Raw genomic sequence first — 24,858 nt, 5'->3', positions numbered from 1 at the left:
CAATTTCAATCACTACCAACCCGTTGGTACTTGAATCAGCCTATAATTTTTCTAGAACTTGAATTATGAATGACCGCCATTTCGTATCCTTCCCAAAATTGATAACCACTTTTAATCATTTTCAAGCTCCATCAATGATCATCATCATCAATGGCAGACACCAAAAATCTTCTACTGACTTATCATCATCTCACACGGCAGCGGCTCCTTGTTCTTCAATTCCTTGAATCCAATTGCACGCATTCGTACCATTTTTCTCCCCATCATTTCTGGTGACTGAAACCTCTCTTAGACCTTCAAACAGCCACATTCTCATGGCAGCAGTACCTTCTTTTCTTCCTTAACTTCTGCGGCTTTGAAAACAATATTGCCTAAGACCGCATCTCGGGCCTGGACTTCTAAAATCTCTTGAATTCTATAGAACGTAACTATTAAACCCACGGCACCTGCATAAAAATTGGCGATAGAAGTTGTATGGGTCATGACCTAAGAAAAAAAAATGATCTCCGATCTTATTTCTTTTGAATTTCAATAAAAAAGTATGGCAAAGAGCATTTCCATATAACTCAAACTGGAACTCCCTGTTAACCTTTTCTTCTTCTTTTTGATTTGGGTTTTTATTATGCAATGATCACTGTTTCTTTTTATTGTTATGAAGTGGATGATCGCCGATCCACATTCCTTCACTACTCACACAAATCTCTTATACAAAACTTTGTATGCGGTGGCAGCTTTGACTAAGAGATGGAGAATTTTTTTTAGGGTTTCATTATTAGGGATAAATTGTAACTTTAAGCATTTGTATTATAAAAATTTGATAAAATAAAAATAGATTTGGTCAAACAGTGACTATAACGGTCAACGACGGGTTTAGATACCAATCATTAACTATTGAAATGTTGGGTACCAAAATTAGGTACTGGATATTTGTTGGGTACCAAACATTAAATAACCAAAAAAAAGAAAAGGAAGAAGAAAATATAATTGATAATCGGATAATCGATATATGTCGTCAGTTTTTTTTTTTACAACAATGATTTGTTCCTTAGCCCTTATTTCATGCAGCCCCCACCTTTTTCAAACTATTGCACCTTATCTTATTTACATTGTTCTCCTATTCAACCCACGGCGTTATTAATTTTATTATTAATATTTTTTTCAATTTAAATTTTATTTTACATAAAAAAACGAAAAATTGCCCTTAAAACTCTGGTTATCTTTGATGTTTTCTATAGAAAAACAAGACTAAGAACGACTTATATGGAGGGCCCGCGTTTGAAAAATCTGAAGCTAATCTCGATCTGTAAACATGCACGAAGAAGTGACGAGCATTATATACAACATCTAAGTGAATGCGTATATGTATGCTTTCTACGTTCTTCTATGGTAGTTACCAAGCTTTTAATTTCAGATATACCATTCAAATTATCATAGCTCTCCATTGTTACTAAATCATATGATATCATTCTGGAAAATATAGAAATCCGCTAGTGACTAAACTTTTTAGTTTTAACCTAAAGATAATTCAAATGGAACAGAAAATAAAACTTGCCTCAAAAGTTTATATAGACATACATAAGTCTGTTTTAGATTTTAGTATGAACTTTTCAGCTCGTTTATAAGTGTTTTATCAGTGTTATAATTTAAAAGGTTTACATGATCATCTTTATTTCCGGAATAGTATAAGGATATGTATGATTTTTTGAATAAAGTGTCTCAAATTTGAAGAACGAATTGAAAATTTGTTAACTATCGTACACTACATAAAAACCTATACCGGGATGCATGTATATTTGAACATTTTACATAAGGATTTATGTATCACGCGAACTTCATCTTGTTCAAAGTTCAAGAACCTTCATCCTTATACTTCGCCTCTGCAGTCTCTTGCAAGATGACTCCCTTAATATGTTTCTTGTTTGCATGGAACACTTACTAAATGTGGCGGCTCAATGATACCTCTTAGGAATTAAAACTCCGAAGACCCCCACACCTATCTTAATATGTTTCTTGTTTACATGGAACTCTCAATAATACCTCTTAGGAATTAAAACTCCGAAGACCCCCATCCCTATCTTAATATATTTCTTGTTTACATGGAACTCTTGTTAAATACGGTGGGTCAACAATACCTCTTAAGAATTAAAACTCTAAAGATCGAGATTCCAACCATATTTCAGCTTCTTTTTTTTTCTCTGGTAACCATTTTCTCTTTGCTATAACTAACATAAGAGAAGCACTTCACCTACTTGCCACTTTTTCTCAGTCTCCAACATCAAATGTCAAATGGTTAACTTTCAGAATTTGAGTATTTATATCAGTCCCCGCATACATAAAAAACTGCAAAATATTTCCAAGAATTTTTAAAAAATGATAAATATATAGCAAATCCACTATTTTTTCTTAACAAAATCCGAAAAAAGAAAAATCTGAACCGCTTATTCAGAAATATAATTCCACTTTAAGGGTGAAAACTTATTCCATGATGGGCGCATGATTCCCAATCAAGACAATACTTTAGTCCTACTCTAGCTACCTAGCAAATGCATGTCCTGGCAGTACCAAAGTCCTTTGTAGATGAAATGGATAAAATCCAATGAGACTTCTAATGGGACAAGGATTCTTATTATACAGGAAATGAGTATATTCCAAAGTTTGGCCTATAATATGTAAACCCAAATCCCTCAAGGTATTCAAAATTCTTCTACTCTTTTAACAAATCCGACAGCGTGACTAATTCATCATCCAAGTCAATTGTGGGCTCAACTCTTAAAAGCTAATTATTCTGAAATTTCACCTATTCATCTCTTTCAAGATATCTAATTTCTTACGAATCTGGTAAAGCTACAAAAATTTTCCAGAACCTTCAACATAATCATATGCGTCAATAAATTTAGGGATCCACACTCATATATGGTCTGACATATGAATTCCTCCTATCAATAGTCTTTTATCTATGACAACCTACACTAAGGGATCTCTAACCATGGCAAAGGATATTTTTCCTCTCTTGGTGGGTTTGGAGTTTACGAAGTTGGAACTATTCTCTACAGACGCTGAGTCCTCAGACAACGTCAAATGGAACCATCACCCCACTTGATCTGTTTCTATTAAAAATGTCTACCATTTTCATTCTAATATGTCCCTGTTACTTCTGATCCATTATGAAGTAAGTGTGGTCGCTTCCTGCTACTCCTCGTACTAATCCCTTCCCTTGTAAGTTATCTTCATATATATTGCTAACATCGACACGTCTTTCATTTCCCTTCCTTCTATAACCTTGTTTTGTTTTCGTGTGTTTCTTACATCTCAGAAACTGAACATCACCTCTTCTCACTTTGTTTCTTCATCCAGGATATCTACCTTGATTTTTCATTATATCGTCGTTCAACAACTTTTCCTCACCCCTCTATGAAAGACCGGATCGGTGATTGGACTTCTTATCTTTTGTTGTTGGAACATTATGCACTAACTGCTACAGTAATTTGTTCAATTTGGAGATATCGTTGTTCTATGCACATCAAAGGAACCAATTCGTCCTCTTTTTTTATTTCTTTCCACAAATCCAATATGAATTCTGTAATTAATGTGTAAAAGTGTTAAACTAGGTTTCTATGGTTGTTTGATTAGCTAGGCGACAAATTTAATCTTTGTAATCTTAGTCTAGTATATTTCCTTATTCCGTGAAACATTTATCTTGCTATATAGGTATTCAATATCCGAGAATTTTATCTGTTCCTGAATGTATAATTTGTTGCTTACACAGAAAGAGATCTATTTTTAATTTTAATCTTTCTTCTCTTCTTTACTTGGAAGTCACGTCTTATGCTCCCTTCCTTGCTGTTTTCTTTTCGCTTGATTAATAAACTCCCAGAGAAGGTTTTCTCTTTAAAAAAATATCGTTAAGATGTTAGGGGTAGTTCTGTCATTTTAATTTAAAACTTGAATTACCTTTGTAACCTCGTATGTTCTTTATATTTACCACTCTTAGAGCAAAGATAGAGGTGTGGGCAAATGAGAGTAGGTGTGGGCAAATGAGAGTAGATGTGTCCGTTCCCACCCCATATTGGAATAGGTAAACAACAAAATGAATGGGCAAATTTTCAAATTTGAACCAATCGAAATTTTATATATATAACCGGTCCCACTTAATTAATATAAATATTTGTTTAAACAAAAATGAGCCCATTAATTAAAAGAAGTACTCCGTCCGCCCCACAAATAGGTGACTTAATTAAGTTTGTACAATTTTTAAGGCAAACAGGACAAATGAGTACTTTTAAAAAATTACAATTATACCCTTATAGATAATAAATGTTCCCTCGGTTAAAAAAGATAGGTTTGGTTTCATTTTTTGGGTATGTCAAAAAGATAGGCTTGTTTCCTTTAATTGAAAGTCAAATATTGTAGCTTTACTACTTTGCCCATATTATGGACCACATTTCTATCTCTTAACAAATTTGAGGACCATTTTTCTCTTTAAAATATCAAGGAGACCACTTTTACTTTAAGGATAAATTTAGAAAAAAACATGAAAAATGACTTAAATAATTGGTTGTTTTTTTTTTGTGCAAAACCAAACAAGCCTGTCTTTTTGAAGCAGAGGGATAAAATTTAGAAATAATTTATCTTTCGAATTATATGACAAATATTCATAAACTTTATACAATTTAAAAATGTTTTAAAACACGTACATAATAAATATAAACAAATTATACATATTTCTCGTACTAACAATAATCAGTTAAAATTGTAATTTTAGATATATCGCTTTATTTAATGATATACCTCAACTATTAATGAGACAAAATTTAAAAATAAATAGATCATCTATTAGTGGGATGGAGAGTGAGTATTTGTTTACACAAAAAAAACTGGGTCCCTAGATAAATTTGTTCATTCTCCCGACGCAAAAATCGATTTAAATTTGCCCATCCACATGGATAAATAAATGAGTCATTTTGTATGCTGCCCGGTGGACTCGCTCTTATCAAATTTCAATTAATTTTTTCTTCAAGTGTAAAAGAAAATAAGAGGAAAAGTAGTGGCTGTGGTTCCCCCTTGGCTACAGAGGGGAAGCTAAGAAGTAAAGATCAAAAGTAAAAGTTTTTTTTTATTTTCTGCAGTGGCCCATTAGCAGTAGTTCACATCTTTACTACTGCTGCAAGTGAAAGGACAAATTCATTAGTAGTTCAGTACAGATACAATAAGTCTATATAACATACAAAAGAGAGAAATTTTTTACAAAGAGATAATAAATCATAACAAATTTGGCATCATTGTTCTCTCATCTCTACAGACAAGACTAACCAGAAATGGCATGCAATATTAGTAATGGTTTTACAGATTGGGATCTGCATAATTTTGGAGTTTTGAACTCAGACAGTAATAACAGCATCATGTCTTCTTCATCTTCTTCTTCAATGGGTAAAATATTGTATATTCTCATTAATTGAATTTTGTTTTTGTCTTCCAACACTTATATATCTTTTTCTATCCGGGTGAGTTGACTAATGGTTGTTTTTTTGAAACATGACTAATGGATGTTGTTTTGCAGTAATGGAGGATTCTTCTAGTTTTCTATCTACCGGATATCTTGAAGATGCTGTCATGGAATGGAGTAATTACTGTAAAAAACAAAGACTACTGTCTTACAACTCCAGTGATTATGATGCACATCAGATATTTCACTGTTCTAAGGTTTGTTTTCTTTTGAGACATTTTTTTTTTAGGTTTTAGAGAGTGAGAGACTGATGATGCATTTTTGGTTTGCCAGCAACAGAGTGTCAACATGGACTATGGAGATAATGGGGCAATGTGTTTTCAGAATTTGATGTGCTCAAGCTCAACTCCTGAAAATAATTTGATGGCTGAAAACAAAATTGAAGTTCAAGGTAAAACCCAAATCTCTCTATTACTAACTCATTCACTTGTACAAAGCATCCAACAGAAGTTCATTTGCAATTTCCTTTTCTTAAAGGAAAAAGGTTTATAATTTACTAACTTCATGTTTACAATGTGCTTCCCAGTGTGTATCTAGTTCAGTAAATGTAATTGTTCTGAACCAATTTTTCTTGCCCTTATAAAGAGAGAACTCTTTACTTCATTTATCAAGTCAGCAAGTTCACTCTATTCCTTGGGGATCATTAGATATTGTTGAAACTATTTGTCTTTCACACAGGTTTAAGTTGGTAAAAGATCTTGGTATCAGCTGACCCTGAATTCATCATTCTTCTTTAGTTGAGCAATAAAAATTTTAGGTGTTAATGGTTCAAGTTTAAACTTGTCGACATCTTTAATGAGCAAAAGAAGTAAACAAAGTTGACACTAATTTGAAATTCATTCTTTCACCCCCCTCGATTGGGTCAAAGCTGATCATTCAAAATAACCAAAAGCTGATGAAATTTGAAAGTTAAAGTGACTAGTAGGAATTTTTTTTATGGGGGGGTGTTATGATCTTTTAACAAAAAAGTTTAAACCAATTTATCTATTTTGGAGAAAAAATAATGGAACCTTCTTTTATTAGTCAGGCAGTCAGCCAGAGCTCCATACATCTATCTAATGAAACTACTGCTACTTTTAACTTTTTTTTTTCTGAAAACAGATGATAAACCATTGAGTTCAAACTCCTCCCCGGGAAATGACATCCTCAGCGAAAGTACCAAGGGTCAAATAAAGTCAATGAAGACTGAACAACTTGATCGTCCGGAAATGATTTCTCCACTATCCACTTCATACATGGACTCAGTGACTAAAGATCTGGAAGACAAGCACTCATCTTCCTCCCGTCCAAGTATGGTTTTCATACATTTTAAATTCTGTAATCACTCTTTGCACCATTTTTTCTTCCTTCAAATATTCCGTGAAATTAACATTTGCAATTCTTACAGAGAGGACTGCTGGTAATAGGGGAAGGAAAGTGGCTTATCCATTTAACGTGGTTAAACCAGGAGGAATAGAAGGGGATGTAACATTAAGCGACATAAATAACAGGCTACTTATGCGACCGACAAGGCCTATTAAGCACCCAGTTGGTGACATGGCATGCCTCCCAGTGTGTGTCTCGACCGGTGGGCCTGGTCTTTCTGGTAAGGCTGTGGTAGCTTTCACCAGAATTCACACACAAGGGAGAGGAACTGTGACCATTATAAGAACAAAAGGCTGAAGAAGCACAAGAGAAATCGGTTATTTAAAAGATCGTTTTCTTTTCTACATGTACATGTTCAATGTCATACAAATATAGTATGTAATAATATTTAATTATGTAAGATTATTTTGTTCAATATTTGTATGTCAAATTATCAGGGCTGTCTACTGTTCAATTTTCCTTCAGTTTTTCCTTGCATGAGAGTATGAAATAATGAAAACCTAAGCTGAAAGCAAAGTGAAAATAGAAACAAACAGGGTAAAAATAATCCTAACCTTGATTGTCTAGAACTGATGTGCAACTTGAAGACTTCGCGTCTGCTCCTCTCCTTCGGAACAGTCTTCACTGTATGAGCTCAATGAGTCAAGAAATACCTCGATCTTTGACAAGCTCTGGTCTGTAATTTTTGTCATGTTCATCCCTAGTTTCTTTCTGTAACTTACACAGAATAAGAAACTGAAACAGTTGATCAAGCAAATTATACTACATAACAGAAGAAAAGAAAGCTTAACAGTTAACTAAGAGCTTCCCTGATTGCTGCTACAGATCCGAAAGAATAAGAAACGTTTCGGGAAAACAGAAAAGCATTTACTCCTTGCAGTGCAATGTCTATATACATGTTCGTTTCTAACATTACAATCTTTTAACCAACAAGACTGCAACCCAGCTGAAGCCACCAAAAGAGGCATGACCGATCTTGTGTCGGTGCTAAACAAATGCAAATAGAACCTCAAAATCATATAATACAATCCACCACATTATTCGTCATTTTTCTTTCACCTGCTTAATTAGGACTTTCCCTTTCCCTTTTCATCCATATCCCTTCCCAATGAGTCAAAAAGAACAAGTTCCTTTCTGCAATTCACTTTGATGATTAAGATAGTTCTAACAGACATCAATTATGCAAGGAACGCGTTGTATGTAAAACCAGGCAACTCAAACTAATGAGTATTTGACTCCATTATATTAAAATGTTGCACTTTCTGTTGGTATTTTTCCACTGGCAACTTCTTATGATTGGACATCATTTAGATTTTCCTCCAAGTGATCACTTGTTCCTCTGCAAGATCAAACAAATAATTAAAATGCAAAAAATTTACAGTTCACATACTCCTGACAATAACATAAAATTAAATAACGAAATAATTGGCAACAGTACTTTATATGCATCAGCCAAGTGAATGAAGAAGGTTTAGTATCTGATGGACAATGTTAAGAGTGAATCTCTTTGATCTGATGATTTGTCAATGAAAAGGAAATACGGAAGGTTTCAACATTCCACTACTGGGATAGCTAGAAAATGGATGTGATTTGTTGATAATTAATGAAGGAGCAACGTGTACACAACTAGGATTTACTTGTGGAATAGCAATTAAAACCCGCAATAGTGAGCATGAAAACTTCTAAGTATAATGGTCCAAGCCATTACAATCAGAATACGAGATCAAATAAACTGATTGCCAAAAATATGAGCTCCTAGAAAGAAAAAGAAGAACAAACAAAACAGCTTAAAGACAATATATCAATAGAGCAGGATGCAGCATGCTCATAAGTAGCAAACAAGTATCTACATCTATATTAACTGACGCCTTTCTGATGTGCAGTATAACAGAAGTTGTAGCGAAAAAACCCTAAAGAAGAACTGCAACGGGACACGGCACATTTTGTGATGCTGGACTACCATAAGAGACTTGAAACCAATGCTGCTCAGCAGGCCACAGAGAAACTACAACTGCATCTTAGAGCAGCATTATACCAGAATTTGAGATCCAAAAATCACACACATGCTAAGAAGCAACAGAAGGGCTGAGGGGCTAACAAGTGAGGATTCAAAGAGGAAAAAGTATCAAGCTACATATACATGTGGCACACCCCTGATCTATTTTCTGACATAAGGAGATCAAAGTGAACTTAAAACAGTCGACTCTAGTTGGTCTATGTATGGTAAGGTAGATGAACTACACCACATCTTATAGAAACGGATTGTAACATCTAGAGCCGCCACTAGACGGACGCAAAGTATCTAGGGAAATGTTGAATAACTGTGGGAGGTATATAAGCTACACCATATAACAGTGCACAAATTCTTCAGCGAATTCACTGATACATCTCTAACGGCATTTCTAATTAGTCATTAATAAGAAAAATGTACCGAAGCCCAATTAAACAATCACAACTAGACAGATGGAAGTGTAGAAGGCATAGATCGACTCAGGAACACGAGATAGACGAACCCAATTCATAACAGATGGAAATCAAGAGAAGCAGATGGATCTTAAATATAGAGAAGAATGTTTCTAAGTGCAAATAAAAGAGATATACACCAAATACAAGAAACAATGATATGGAGACCAAGATTGTTTGTTAGAAGTATCGGTGCACCGATGAAGAGAGATGTCAGAGAGGAAGGAATGCAGAGCACGAAAGATCCGGTAAAAGGATACCTTAATAACAGAAAACTTAACAGTAAAAAGTTTAGTACTAACTAGAGAGATGGTGAGCGCTATATCATGTTCTGCAGCCTGGGTCTGGATGCAAGTATTTTAAAGGACGAATTGTGTGCCGAGTACTGATTTTGATCGGACTTCTGTTTTGATCATCCCAGAGAAAAGGGTTTTTGGGTTCCACGAGAGCAGGAAAAGCAGTAGTAGTCCCAGAAGAATACTGCAACCAAGGCTGTAAACATATGCTAGGTCGCAAATGGAACACGTTCTTGCAAATGCAATCGCGATGTGAGGAACAGTATAACATTTTTTAAAATTGTACTGCAGTTGTATTCTTAGCTTTCTATATATTCTGTTCAAACAGTTATGAACATCTCACTTATATGCTATTAATGCTTCATGCAGATATAGCCTAGATTACCCCATAACAAAATGGTCTCAACCATAACTCTATTGCTAGTAGAATTTACCAAATTAACCACAATAAAAGAAATATTGACATGCAATGGATATAGTTGCTGGCAAAATGCAATTATTTCAGCGTAAATCATAAATATGGAATGCTTTACCATTCCTCTTAAGTTGTCTGGCGTGGCATAGAATGTATCGGTGTTTGGTGGCCTTGTCCCCGGAGGTCCCTATGTTAAATCATCAAAATTGTATTTTAGAATAGCATTCATGTACTGAAGTTAAGAGAAACACATCCTAAACTTGTTAAAATTGTGAAAAAAAGTTCTAATCAAGTTCAAATATCTAATCCATCACCATAAGAAGGACAATATACCATTGGTAGCAAGTTCCGTTGAGTACCATAGTAACTACCAATTGGTGCTCTCGACTCCCACTGTCCCTGTTGTAAGCATGAAGCCCCAATTAAATCTTTCATAGAAATTAAAAGAAAATAATCAAAGACCCTGACAATTAGCATATACTTAATGACACACCATCTCTTGCAAGTTATCTTGAGTGGCGTAACAGCTGTTAGTATTGACAACCGGCGCTTTAGAACCCCACTGTCCCTATAAGAAGTAAGACCATTTTTCAGTTATACTTGCTAAGAAACCAGAAAACAATAAGATAAAGGTAACCAAATTGAGCAGGGTTATTACTTAATAGTACAATTAAGCCATACCATCGCTTGCAAGCTCCCTTGGGTGCCATAGTAACTATCAACCATTGTTGTTCTGGACTCTTGCTGTCCCTACATTAGCATTAGACCCAATTAAGGATTTCCATTGATTGAAAAGAGAGAAGCAAACTAGTGTCTACCACAACACGACACTTCACCTTCAAACTATTTTCGGGTTAACAGCAACTATTGCGTTACTGTTAGGTTGCCACACGAAAAAAGTTAATATGAAGAATTTATGAAACATTAACCATAGAAACATGTACTAGTTATTTATAAAAGAATACATGCTAATCCAACAATGGGCTAACATACCATCACTTGTAAAGTCTCTGACATTCCAACACAAGCAACATTTTCATCCAGCCCTATCTGCAGTAAGAATGAGATTCGGTTAAAATAATCCGTAACTGGAAGAAAAAGAAAAAAAGACATTCCAGCTTACATTTATTTTCTCGTTTGGTCTCTTTCTGTTTGTCTTCTCGGTTCCAGACTGGATCCTCTTAGATCCCACTTTTCTCCTGGTGACTTGAGAATTGGACACCGCTGCTAAAGACATGATGCTGTCAGCTTCTTTATCAGCAATATTTTGAAGGCCATATGCTGTCAATAATCTGGGTTTTCCAGCACTACTAAGAGAGTCATTCTCAGCTACACATTTGTTAATTCCTTCCTCTAGTACCAATAATGCAGCATTATAGCTCTCTAGCGATAACGACCCTTCCTCTGCTAGTCTTATAGCTCTTCTACAAAGATCATTGTAGCGTTGCCCCCTAGATTCTACTGGATTAGATATTTGGTTTAAGATATGCCTGTTTTTTGCATCTTTTGTCCATCTCTTCAATATATAGCTGGTTGGGATACTGAACACACCAGAAAATTGGAGAACAATCATTGCATGCCTACAAAGGAAGCCTCCGAGTCCAAATGAAAGACACGAACATGAAACAACTAATTTTGTTCCATTCCACACTACTCTAAACTCTTGCTGGCGCTCCAAATCTGTAACCCTAAAACTTACAGTTTCATCATCCTCTGTTTCCTTTACAGGGTGGCAAGCATGTGCTCCCATAACCTCGTATTGGAACTTCTTAAATATTTCTCTTGTATAGATAGATGACATCTGCTTTTCATAAGGTGACGGGGACTTTAAAGGGAGGACTGTTTGCCGAGATTCAAAATCTGCATGAGCTTCCTTTTCACACCTGTCATGCAGAGCCACTTCATATTGTTCTACAAACTCTTTCAATGTCGTAACCTTTGTAACATACCTATCAAAGAAAAAATTTATACTTTCACTTCGCTGTGATGTCGACATCCCAGCCAAAAATGTATCATTTAAATATATTGGCACCCACTTTTGGCGGTCTTCATACAACGACTGAATCCAACAATCCTCTCTTAGCTCAAACCTATCAACCATCTTCCACCATCTTTTTTCGAAATCCACCTTCGTCCATGACTTGTAGATGCACTTATTAAATTTCACCATGAAATTTTCATCACGCTTAATCACATGAGTGAGTTTATCAGGGATCTTTCTCGTTATATCCCACAGACAATAACAGTGTCTTGAATTTGGGAAAACTTCTTCAACAGCTTCATTCATGGAATTACCTTGCTCGGTAACTATTACTTTTGGCACTTGTCCCCCCATTGCTCTAAGCCATGTCTTAAATAGCCAAACAAATGATGATTTATTCATATCTGCAAGTATTGCACATCCAAACAATATAAAGTGACCGTGGTGATTCACTCCTATGAAAGGAGCTATTGGCACTTTATATCCATTTGTAGCATATATACTATCAAAAGAAATAACATCAGAAAAGTCGATGTAATCATGTCTACCCTTAGCATCGACCCAAAATACATTTCTCAAATTTTGATTTCTATTCAAATCCAAGGCATAGAAAAAGTTGGGATTCTCTTCCTGCATATGCAAGAAAAACTCATTCAAAGCTTGTGCATCTCCTACTTCTAAAGCTAACCGGGGCCCGTTACCTAAATCATTTTTAATGCCTTGCACGAAACAATTACCATTTTGAAACCCATGAAAACTTGCTGGTAGTGAAGGACAGACCTCGTTTAGTCGTACTCCTACAGTAGGAGTTGTGCGAATCTTATCCTTGTTTGGATTCGTATCTCGGTGACATCGAAAAAAGTGCGCATGGTCTCGTGACAGCTCATGATTATGCTCTTTAACAAAAGAATACACATACCATGCTCCATCAACCTTTCGCTTAACATGCATAGCGGCCTTGCAATCTATCTTTGCTGTAGGTCTTGGTCTGCTAACTCTATCACTCGCTTGCTTAGTCCCATATCTACAACAAGCAAATTTCGCATCAATAAATTTTTTAGATATCCTCGAGCGACGGCTATTTCTTTTAGAAACACCAAACCCTTCACGTCTCGCGTATTCTTTGTAAAACGAAAAAGCTTCTTCGTGAGACTCAAATTCCATTCCTTCTCGAGGATCTAAATGTACATCTTCATTACCTTCACTGGCAATAGCACTGGCAGAATCATTAACACAATAGTTCATATTCACATTTGCATTCACATCAACCTTATCCACACTATACAGTTCACCATCTGTGCTGTCTCTGGTGCGTACACAAGCACTTGATTCATGCTCATGAATTCCATTGTTGAGTTCCTTCAATTGATCATCCATATCGCTTTCACCCGGGCGACGCTCAAGATCAATATTCATGGAGTAAACACTTTTTTTCTCTCCAGTTAATCAGACAGTCCAGTAGTAGTTTCTCTCCCCCAAACACCTGAAAAACAAATGAACAAACAAAATATTTTACACAATCCAGTAAAATTATATAGACCCAAATTCCTCACTTGCAGAAACCAGCAGAAACAACTCGACCTAGTAAGTACATGACATACACACCACAAGTAATAAATGAGACTGACCAATAAGTATCCATTTAGCTTGAACATATTCAAAACTCCAAATTAACAAAGAGCAAAATTATATGTAATTATAAAATTAAGCAGCTGCAATTTGTAGCACAAATGAAACTCATAGACTGAAGTTTTCCACATGATATCGTACAGTAAAAGCTCTAATCCCACATTACATGCCAATAATTTGTTGGTACCGGTAACTAAGAACACAAATCACATTAACAAAATCTAGAGAACAGAGAGAGAACCTGTGAAACGAAGAGGAGTCATTGTCGTCACTGACATTGCGATCACTTGAAGCTTCTGACACAATCATGACGGAGTAAAATGAAGCCACTGTTTTCAGGCTACCCGATGTCAGATACAGTTGCAGTTGTTTTTGTCGACGGGAATTTATATCGGTGTTATTATTTTGAAATCTTTATTTATTTTTTTCTCTGTTTCTTCGGAGGAAGGAGAAAATGATACGGAATGGGAGAAGATGAAACCGAACCCTAATCGCGGAGATGGAAACAAGAAGAGGAAATGAAATCCACTTGCCTTCTACTGGCCTTGTTGGAGAAATAAAACCAAAGCAGAGCCTTTGATTTCCTTACGCGCAATCTCACGCGTTCAGATATAGAACTTATTTATTTATTTATTTTAATAAGAAAGAAGATAAACTAACAACTTAAATTAAGAAGGCTATTATTGGAGCGTCACACTCCTTTAGAAGGGCTTCACTTGGATACCTGGTGACCAAAAATCTGGTTAAGGGATATTTTTGATTCAATAGCAATTTGTCCAAATTACCCTTCAATTAGAACTAAAACAAAAACAGAATAAAAACCTAATTGAATCTTCACATTTTCAAACTTTTGACTCATGTTCTTCTTCTTCTCCTCTTTCTCTTCTTCTTCTTCACAGTAAATTTTCATATCAATTCATTTCATCGTTTTCGATTAATCGGCGATCCGAAAATTGAACCTCGTAGGATTGAAATTTGTATGAAAAATGAGGAAGAAACAAACTGATTGCAGTGATGGTAATCAAAATCTCAATCAACCCCCTGACCAACAACTTCATCCTCAACAGCCACCGATTCAAGCAACTGATTTTTCGGATTTTCGAACTCCACAACAATAACCCATGGTGTATGTAAGGTATTAATCGACAAACCCATCTATTCTTACTCGTTTTGTGCTTAAAACATGTTAGATTGAATCAAATTGAAGCAAATTTAGGGTTTCTGTTTTGTTTTTGAAGGTGTTACGCCTAGGTTCGCCAAGCGTAAGTCTAGTGTTTTAAGAACTTACGCCTAGGTTTAGAGGAATTCAAACCATAAACTTTGAATTGCATGACGTATTACGTCTAGGTTTAGTTGATTTTCAAACGTAATTCCAATTTTACGCCTAGGTTTAGTTACTGAATTTTTCTTTCGTCAACCTAGACGTAATTTGAATTTTACGTTTTGTTTGAAACCTAGGCGTAATTTTTCCTGGATGTTTTGAAGAAATTTTAACTTTGGGTTTACGTCTAAGTATTGCACCATATTTTCCAGACGTAATGTGGAACACCCAGTTTTTTTATATGTCGAACCTATACGTAATCTGAAACGTCCAGGTTTTGTATATGTCCAACCTAAACGTAATTTGGAACGTCCAGGTTTTCTATATGTCGAACCTAGAAGTAATTCATCCTGAACATCATTTTTTTTTATAGATTGACTTGTGTTACTAATCCATCAATACTGATTGTATAAGTGGAATTTCTTGCAATTTGCAGGAATCGTGATAGAGCAAAGCCTAAAAAGAATAGAGGAAATAACTTAACACCAAAAGATACTCCTACACCTCGCCATGATATTCATTGTGGGGTCGATTGTAGAGGTCTCCCCAAGGATGCTAACAATAAGAAGGATATGATTCAAGGAAGTAGCTCAACATGCCCTGAAATTGAAGATAGTGTTTTCCAAGATAAAAAAATTTGAAAGGGATCAATTTCAACTACCGGTGATATCGGGAGGTACACTCGTGATTAGATATGCACCAAATCAACAACAATAAGAAGAAGTTGTTCAAGGAAAAGGGAAACAAGTTGTTGTTGCTTCACCTGGAGCTACACCTCAACCTCAAGTGAAGGAAAAGAATCCGAAGAAGAAACCTTCACCAAAAGGCAAGCATATTCCTAAAGGCGATGATTTGTTGCCTTCGAAGAAGAATGGTAGACTTTGGGGTGAGGCGCCCGATAAATCTACGGTCTTATTTGGTTATCCATATTCATGGTCTGCTAAAGTTGCCAAAGCAAGGTAATAATCTCAAAATTTTACTTATTTTGCATGATTTTGTTCAACTTGATATTATTTGGTATAATTTAGAAATTTAACAATTTTGTTGTTTATACATTCTTTGTAGGATCATGAAGTTGCGAATGAAAACATAAAAAGGCTGGTTATTGGCCGTTAGGTGAAGAATGTAAAGCGGTTCGTGATCTTGTAGTGGATACATGGCTAGGTAATGGAATTCTCAACCATCATCATGAGTTTGATTCTAGTGTTGCCCATGCTTTTAGAGAGCGATATTGGTTAGAAACCGATACTTTTCATCTCCCATTCGGTGAGATGACAATAACGCCGGATGATACGAAGCAAATCTTGGACTTAGCCATTGAGGGAAAATCTATTTATGAAGGTTTTGACAACAATATGAGTTGGGAAGACCTTTATGTCCTTGTCAAAGACACACTTGGATGAGAGAGATCTGAGACGGAGAAACAGTTTAAGTGGGCTGGTGGAGATAAACCGGATGAACCAAGAGAAGGTCCAACTATACCTGTCGAGAAGATAATGTTGAAGAATCTGAAAGATATGTTTGGAGGAACATGAAAGGAAGTAGAAGAACGTGGGGAGGTGATAGATGAAACAAGAGCTCGTCGTACAGCCACTGCATACCTATTGCATTCCCTTGGTACCATATTCTTTCCTGATAACTCGAGGAACCGAGTAAATGTGCACTATCTACAATCGTTAATAAATCTCCAGGACAACAAAAAGTATGCTTGGGGCACTGCCACTCTCGCTTATTTACTTGATTCTTTTCGAAAAACTTCGAGGGTTGGAGCCACTGACCTTGCTGGGAATGTTGGTCTTTTTCAGGTAATTTATATAGTTTCAGTTTTTTTATATCTATCATTTTTTATTGGTTTTATGTATATAGTTTTTATGGTTATATATAATTTGTTAGGCATGGGTATATGGCCACTTTCCGAACATGAGACCTTCTACAACTTGGTCAGACGATGAAACTGGTGCTACATGAAAAAAGTTTATATTCACCGGTACCCAAGCAAAGCACAAAGAAGATAAGATAGCTACTTTAAGATTGGAAATGGATGCTCTCACTGTTGAAGATGTGATATTTGATCCTTACATAGATCTAAAGGAAGATGAATTTGGAGAAGAGCGTGATCATCGTGTTTTTTCAAGTTTGGAATCCTACAACGGGCCTTTGTTTCATCCTTATGGGTATGTAGTGGCCAATCCACGTATAGTTCTCTGCCAATATGGTTATGTGCAAGAAATAGTCACTAAAGAATCGTTCAAATTGTGTGCTAATACTTCCAACATAAAAACTGCCAATGTCGTGCTCAACTATAGCCCAGAGCCAACTATTGATGTTTGGAAGGACCGATGTAATAAAGATTACCAAATCCAAATGAAGGAGCTCATTCTTTCTCTAAGAACAAAGGAAGCCGGAGAAGGTTATTTAGAATTGTATTACCATTTTGGTCATCCCCATGTGATCAATAATGATCCGGAAGCGGCGAAACATATCCAAAGGGCTCTAGAAAAGAAGAAGCGTGAAGCCGAGAAGAAAAGCTTACTTGATATGGATTGGAAGGCGCTATATTTCAAGACTGTGAGTAAAGTTGTTATATTTATAGTTTGTTTGCTAATGTTTCATAACGCTATATTTGTTCGTACTAATATGTTTCATTTTGATATGTAAAATAGAAAAAGAAATGCCTTCAATCGGCACAAACATTGACTCCATGCGTCAAAAAAGATGAGGCCCTCCCAAGTGCACAAGTAAAGATTTTACAACAAATCAAAGATGTGTTTGATTCAAACAAGGATGATTCATCTGAGAGGGGCACGAAGAGGAGTAGGCATTCGTCGAGATATGTGGGTACTAGTCAACGTCAGCCATCACCTAGTAGTTCTGAATCTACATAAGAGGAAATGCATGCTCGTGGTCATGGTCAAGGTGGTCGTGGTCGAGGTGGTCGTGACGGTCCTCTTACTCGAGGTGGTCGTGGTGGTCGTGACGGTCCTCTTACTCGAGGTGGTCGTAACGGTCCTCTTACTCGAGGTGGTAACAAAAGAGGTCGTGGTCGTACTCGTAAGGAGTAGACATTGTCCTTAAACTCTATCAATATCATAATTGTAGAAGACTATTTAGCTTCCTTTGGTTGTTTGTGTGGTTTGTTATGAACAAGTTTCCTTTGATGTAAAAGACTATTTAGTTTCCTTTGGTTTGTTATGAACAAGTTACCTTTGATGTAGAAGAATATCAATTTTAGAATGAAGTTTCCTTTGGTTTGTATTAGCTAGAATGAATTTATTTACGTATCTTTATGTTCGAGTGAATGCACAAATTTGGCTTAGTATTAGCTAAAATGAATGAATAAGTCCAAAAATTGGATTTGTTCTGCTAGTTTTAAAGTGAAATGAAAAATCAAAAATAGGTATTCGGGAACATTTACGTCTAGGTTGGGGGTATGCATAACCCAGACGTAATACTGAACAAAAAAATTTTGAGGACTTTTGCAGGTTTACGCCTAGGTTTGGGGTTCGGAAAACCCAGACGTAAACCTGACAGAAAATATTTCTCAGAGTTACGCCCAGGTTTTCTTTCCCTCCAACCTAGACGTAACCATGACAATTGAATTCTTTGCTTGGATCCTTTGATTACGCCTAGACGTAAGTCGTTTTTAGAGTAAGTTTTGTTCTTTTTTTGTCCCTATTTGGTTTGAAAATAGAGCCGTTGGAAACTTGTACTATCTGATTTTTGAAAATAGAGCCGTTACACATCTTGGTTTTACATATAAGTTGAATATACTGCCCAACCATCTTATTTTTTCTTATGTAGACATTACATCTTCAACATCAACCATCTCCACCTAAACTCTTACTCTAGTATAGAAAGAAAGACACTAGATTATGGTTGAATCTGGTTTTGCGTTCGATGAAGATTTATGTCTTTTCCGCAACTATGTACCATGCTATCCAAAAAGAGGAGAAGAACGACGTCAAGAGGTCTTGTGACTACAAGTTTTTGGAGAACCATTTATGAAAACTTTTGCTCTGAAACCGGTAACCCTTATAAACGTGAGGGAATTAAGTTGTGGGAATATGAATTTACACAAGTTACTCAACCATATTTGTCTTTTCCCTCGTGTTAATGTATCATATTTCGCGGCTAGCGCTTTTCCAATGTCGGTATCTCCAAACGTTCCTCCAAAATCTTGGTCAACTATTGTTTCATCGAACGTTAGTTGTTACCAAAAGGGATCAATATCTTGTAGAGGAATAACTCTTTCATTGTAATTGGCTATGACATGCCGACATGGGAGGCCCAAACTTGTCATATTAGGACAAACACACTCTCCTCCGTCAAAGTTACCCAACTCAGATTGTATCACTTCTTTCATTATCATATCAATTGCACGATGCGATACTCTAAAATATATATCCTCAAGCCAAGGATTGTCTTTCCATTTTTTGTGTTTACTAGATCGTCTTTTTTCAAAATGCTCCATAACTCTATCGAGATCACGGAGGAAATAGGTGTGCATTGCTTGGAATACCGTAACAAATCCACCACCACCACTATGAAGCTTCTTCTTCAACTGGTTGTGAGACGATTCTACCGTACTTGTATCTTGGTTGTCGAAGTGTCTATATTGGTTCATGAATGCGGATACAAACTTCTCTTTGTTCGGATCCAACCAATTGTCCACCAAATACTTCACCATACTTGGATAACTTCTCAAACTATCCAATAACATACGAGATCGTTCTTCATAATCTTCCACGGTGAGAGAGTGTGCCATGGCATCCCAATCCTCTTGGAAACTAGCCCATCTTAGTTTCGCCAACTTGTCATCCTTCTTGAATTTTTATTTGGCTTCTTCTTGTTTATCTACCGGTAGTTTTTTTATTCTCGGCATTTCACTTTTCTTTGTTGGGCTAATTATTGTCTTATATTTAGTCTCAATGTTATTCCATAGGTGGAATGTGCAAAGAAGGTGATGAGCATCCGGGAAAACCCTCGCTATTGCATTCAACAATGCTTGTTCCTTGTCGGTGAAAATCACCTTTGGAGTATATCCCTCCACGTAGAATAACTTCACTTGTTGTAGTGCCCACACATAACTCTCTTCAAGCTCATTTTCCAAGAAGCAAAAAGCGACACTAAACGGAGAGTTAGTGGAAGTTTGTCCAACAGTGTTCAACACCGGCGTCTCATACTTGTTGGTCTTGTACGTGCAATCCATTAAAAGTACTTGATTGGAGCACCGCGCCAATTGTATAAACTCGGGATGAGCCAATATGAGATTCTTTATTTGTTCATCCTCATCTTCATTATGGAAAACCGAGTAATTATACTTCTCCCCCAAATGCCTTAATTGTTGCATTTGATTCCTATTTTCCCGTTGTTGATTTTTCAATTTTGTTTTGGCGTTGTAGATGGTTGCCAAAGTAGAAACATTCGACGGGTTTAGGATCTTTATATGACCGAGTATATCAATGGGTTTAATACGGTTTTCGGTCATGGAACTTACAATCATTTTTTCTTCATCATTAATCTGTGCCGCATAAGGATGGCTTAGCAAGGTCTTCGGTATTAGGTGGTTATGACGACCGCATACAACTTTCTCCAAATACCAAAAATCATTTTCATTATTCTTGTTGTGCTTGAATTGAAGATTGAACGGGAAATTAGTCTTCTTGGTGAAAGTAGTGTTCTTCCTCTTCGTCTTTCCTTTAGATTCGGTACCCTTTTTCACATGACTTTTGCTAGTTTCACTACACTCGCAAACCATTGAAAGTGGTGATCATTGGTTGATCCATTACAAACTATAACATACATAATTAACTTGCCACGTTCTCTAGCCCATTTCTTTGCATCTTCTTTATCTTTCCATGTCTACATGTTCCAAAAACTCAAAGTTAGTAAAAAACAAAAACATAGTGAATGAGCAACATATCTTTCCATTAGTTTCAAAAAAGAAAAAAACTCTTACCAAGTCATTCAAATAGTGATGGGATGAATCTTCAATGAGAATTTCGTTTGCATTAGGTTGAGAAGGCATTAAGCTAGGTGGAAGCACGATCTATGAACTAAAATATCACAACATTAGCCACAAAAAAGGAAAACCAAGATTACGTCCAGGTTTTAAGGTACACGGACCCAGACGTTTTAGGCATAGGATAGGTTACGGTTGAGAAATTCAACCTCTAACCTAGACGTTTTCAATTACGGTTGGAAACAAAAAAAAACTAACCTAGACGTTTTCACTTACCTTTGGAAATACAAAACCCTAACCTAGACGTAAAACAAGTAATAAATACCCATGCAAAAACTATTTACGTCTGGGTTTTGGATGAATATAACCTGGACGTATATCTCAAGTTTTGTCCTATTGGAAACCGGTTACGTTTGGATTTCTTCTAAACCGAGGCGTAAACAAAACTTACGGTTGGCAATGAAGCACAACCCTCTTCCAAACCCAGACGTAAAACTGAATTATGTTTGGGACGAAGCCCAACCCAACCGTAATTTACCATGAAAGTCTAAAAGTTTATCGTACTTAAGCTAGTTTGGAGAGAAATTGAACCCATGGGAGACAGTTTAGAGGTGTACCTATTGATTTTCAACAATTGATTCTTCACTTTGTTGATTTATTTCTTCAATTGGTGGAGATTCATCATCACTTTGTGTTAAACCCTCTCTACCATCTAATGAATCATCCATCTCTTGGTCTCCAACATGAGGAATGTAAAACTTGTTCTTTCTATCATATAAAGATTCACCCACCTCGACTTGGCAACTTGTTTCATCCATTTTGGTTGAGTGAATCAAAAAATCTAGGTTTTGAAAAAAATCTCCAAAAGTTTCTTTTTTCTAGTTTTTCTTCCCACAAAAACTTTGTCCCAGAATTCATAAGTATATAACAAAATTCATCTTCTTAATCTAATTAGATTAGATAATAATTAAACTAAACTAAACTTAGCTAAACAAGGGTTGTTTGGTCATTACAAAATTATTTGAGATAAGGGGTTTTTGATATTACTTATGGGTGACCCGTTTATGTCTTATTAGATGACGCCCCTCTAATAGATTGTGATGCCCCAATAACTAGATTTACATAAGAGGAGCATTTCGTGAGATCTCCAAACTCGTGAGCGGAGACTCGATCCGCTGACCTCCTACTTGAGAGTCAGGCTCCTGGCCAACTGGGCTAACCCCTGATGGTTTAGAACTTTTTTAATATATTGGTGCATTTTGGAACGGACGGAGTAAAAGATTAGGGTTTGGTATTGTTTGGATCATCCAACGATTTCTTGTTGCGCCGACAGACCGGAGGCCCCAAAGAGAAAGAGTCCCTTTTATGGTCATTTTTTTATACAGTGAAATCTAACACAGATGTGCAATTCGATAAAAAAGATTGGAAATGGTTTAGTGGTAGTTTTTGGGACCCGAAAAGCCCGAAATGCCGCTCATGTTTAGTTTAATTTTTGTAACTCATTGGCAAGCAAACTAGAATATAACATATCTAAAAAAATTCAAATTTTATCTCGTTGGAAAGATTTTAAAGAGACCGACATTATAAGTACAAACAACAATATCAAATTTAGAGTTTTTACGAAAAATTCGGAGGTGTTTATCTTTTTAGGCATAGTTTTCGAAAATTGAATGCATAGCATTATGCAAACCACCACAAAGGATGCATCAATGCATCAACTAATTTTCCGCTGCAACTAATAAAACGATGTACTCCCTTCGTTTCAGGAAAATTCATACTTTCCCTCTAGAAAAAATTGAATGCTTAGCCATCACCAGAATATTAGAGCTTCAGTCGGGCCTCCCCACCATGACAGCCGTGTTCTAGTTTATATTATAATGGATATTGGTTTTTTCAGGACTAGTTTTCCCGGAATGAACGCATTAATTGTACGAAGATCATAGGTTCACACGTGAATCGTTCACGAATTTACTAACAATATATTATATAGGTTTCACAAATAGGGGTGCACAATGGGTCGGGTGGATCGGGTTTAGCCTCACCCGTCATCTTACCCGCTCATGGCAGGTTATAGAATTTTTCACACGCACCTTATCCATATTACAACTGTTCGGTTTTAACAACCCAACATTACAATGGGTTGAGTCGGGTGGGTGCGAATATACCTGTCCAAATTCTGCATCAAGGAGAAAGACATTAGTTACAGAGAATATAAATCTTCAAATTGAAACCGAGGATGATTTCAAATCTTAGTGTTCCCTTTTATTATTACAATCTCAGACTCTATTTATCTTCGTCAATTGTACATGATTGTTCACTCAAATAACTAGCGGATAATGTCGTCGTTGTTGATTTCTCTCTTACATAACGAAGCCTCTTTTGTAATTTACTTAATTTCCCATGAATTTATTTTTGTATATTGGTATCATTACCTTCCACAAATCTCATGGAGCGAATGTCAAGTGAACATACTTTCACTTCGCACCAAACCCACACAAATTTGATCTTCATTCAATTCATAACAAACCACCAAATCTAATCTTAATTTCCCGTCAACCTCTTTTACACAACCACCACACAATACCCATCCATCCATGCCTTTAACCTTTTAAGAATCCAATTAGCCCAGTTTCAGTTCAAATCCTAAAATCCTAAAAAAAAAATTAAAAATGGTGTACAATCATCAGCAACTGCCAAGACACCACAATACAAATCACATCCATTAATTCAACAGACCCTTCAAGAACTAATGTTGTCACTTTAAAAAGAAGTACTTGAATCCCCATCAATACGCTCATTCCATATGTTCCATTAGATTGTTGTTCGAAGTTTTATTTCTTCCATTTGAAACGAAGGCCGCTAACTTGGATAAGAAAAATGAGATTTTCTTTTTGTTTTCTTGGATAAGAAAAGATGAGATGCATATTGAAAAATCGGGGGTGCGACAATCATGCCAAGCTTTTTCGCTTGGCAACCTGTATGGACTAAGCCTTAATAATATTCCGAGAGTTACAACTTAATGATACTCAATCAAGGAACAATATTAAATAGCTTCATCTCTTTCTCTACACAATCGGCCGTTAAACAGAAACGAGTCTGTAAACAAGAGACCAACCTAATACAATTGCAAGTAGACCAGCTGAATGATCCTTGACAATGTGTATATAGAGTTTATATCTCTAATCTCTTCTCAATCAGTATGTATATAAACAAGAGTCTGTGAACCTGATTGTTAAGAAGAGTACTTGAACGATCTCAAAAATCAATATCCAAGATCAATTTAGTCGTATCCAACAAACTTGACATACCAACGCATGTCGGAGTCAACCGAGCAATGATTTAACAAACTAAAATGAGAGAAACATTACCAACCATCCACTTATCTGATAGTGCAGAGATTAAGTATAAAATCAAGTAAACCCTTTTTAAGTCAAGATATCCTTTCTGTTTTCCAAACTAATCCGTTTTTTTAAACTCAAAGAATAGATATATTGTAGGTTAAGAGTTCATATAAGTAGCTTCCTCTTCCAGTAAACTTTGTATGTTACCAGCAGGCTCAGATAACCAAACTCTATTAAGTTTGTCGATTTTAGCTAACTTGGACAACACGTACGCTACTTTATTCTTCTCTTTTTGCACATAAGAACAGTACTAAGAGCTAAATAGTTGAAATAAGTTCTTAATATCTTTAACAAGGTTGTGTAATCTCCAGTCTAAGTAGTAATCATATTTGTTGACATCATCAACCACGAGCTTTGAGTCTAGTTCAAAATAAACCTCCTGCATTTACAGTTCTCTTTTCCAGTTAACAGCCTCCCATAAACCACTGCACTCTGTATGCTCCGGACTATATGATTCAGCTAGATAGATACACTTTGATCCTTTGTGATTACCTTCAAAATCACGGATAATGAGACCAATGC

At 36.0% G+C, this 24,858-nt stretch overlaps 2 protein-coding genes across 6 annotated transcripts; one reads left to right on the top strand and one right to left on the bottom strand.

The window, feature by feature from the left end:
- Positions 1-5,262: 5,262 nt before the first annotated feature.
- LOC113303160 lies at positions 5,263-7,261 on the top strand. 2 transcript variants are annotated; one of them, XM_026552179.1, is made up of 5 exons: positions 5,263-5,427; positions 5,558-5,700; positions 5,783-5,894; positions 6,605-6,793; positions 6,891-7,261. In XM_026552179.1, the coding sequence occupies exons 1-5, from the start codon at positions 5,316-5,318 to the stop codon at positions 7,163-7,165; spliced, it is 831 nt and encodes a 276-aa protein (XP_026407964.1). In that variant the 5' UTR covers positions 5,263-5,315; the 3' UTR covers positions 7,166-7,261. The 2 variants fall into 2 exon arrangements, with proteins under 2 accessions (XP_026407964.1, XP_026407963.1); XM_026552178.1 differs by having other exon boundaries at positions 5,777-5,894.
- Positions 7,262-7,713: 452 nt separating this feature from the next.
- LOC113303158 (protein FAR1-RELATED SEQUENCE 4-like) lies at positions 7,714-14,203 on the bottom strand. Of its 4 annotated transcripts, none has more exons than XM_026552176.1 (8): positions 13,894-14,203; positions 11,166-13,506; positions 11,036-11,092; positions 10,701-10,786; positions 10,536-10,610; positions 10,376-10,441; positions 10,161-10,229; positions 7,714-8,207 (listed from the first exon to the last, which is right to left on the bottom strand). In XM_026552176.1, the coding sequence occupies exons 2-7, from the start codon at positions 13,437-13,439 to the stop codon at positions 10,169-10,171; spliced, it is 2,619 nt and encodes an 872-aa protein (XP_026407961.1). In that variant the 5' UTR covers positions 13,440-13,506; positions 13,894-14,203; the 3' UTR covers positions 7,714-8,207; positions 10,161-10,168. The 4 variants fall into 4 exon arrangements, with proteins under 4 accessions (XP_026407961.1, XP_026407959.1, XP_026407960.1 ...); XM_026552174.1 differs by having other exon boundaries at positions 10,701-10,792; positions 13,894-14,202; XM_026552175.1 differs by having other exon boundaries at positions 10,724-10,792; positions 13,894-14,202.
- Between the last annotated feature and the right edge of the window lie 10,655 nt (positions 14,204-24,858).

Source organism: Papaver somniferum, chromosome 8 (assembly GCF_003573695.1).
Source record: "Papaver somniferum cultivar HN1 chromosome 8, ASM357369v1, whole genome shotgun sequence".
Taxonomy (NCBI): Eukaryota; Viridiplantae; Streptophyta; class Magnoliopsida; order Ranunculales; family Papaveraceae; genus Papaver; species Papaver somniferum.
Note: the sequence above shows the minus strand (reverse complement) of the source record. Positions and strands in the feature narration are given on the sequence as shown.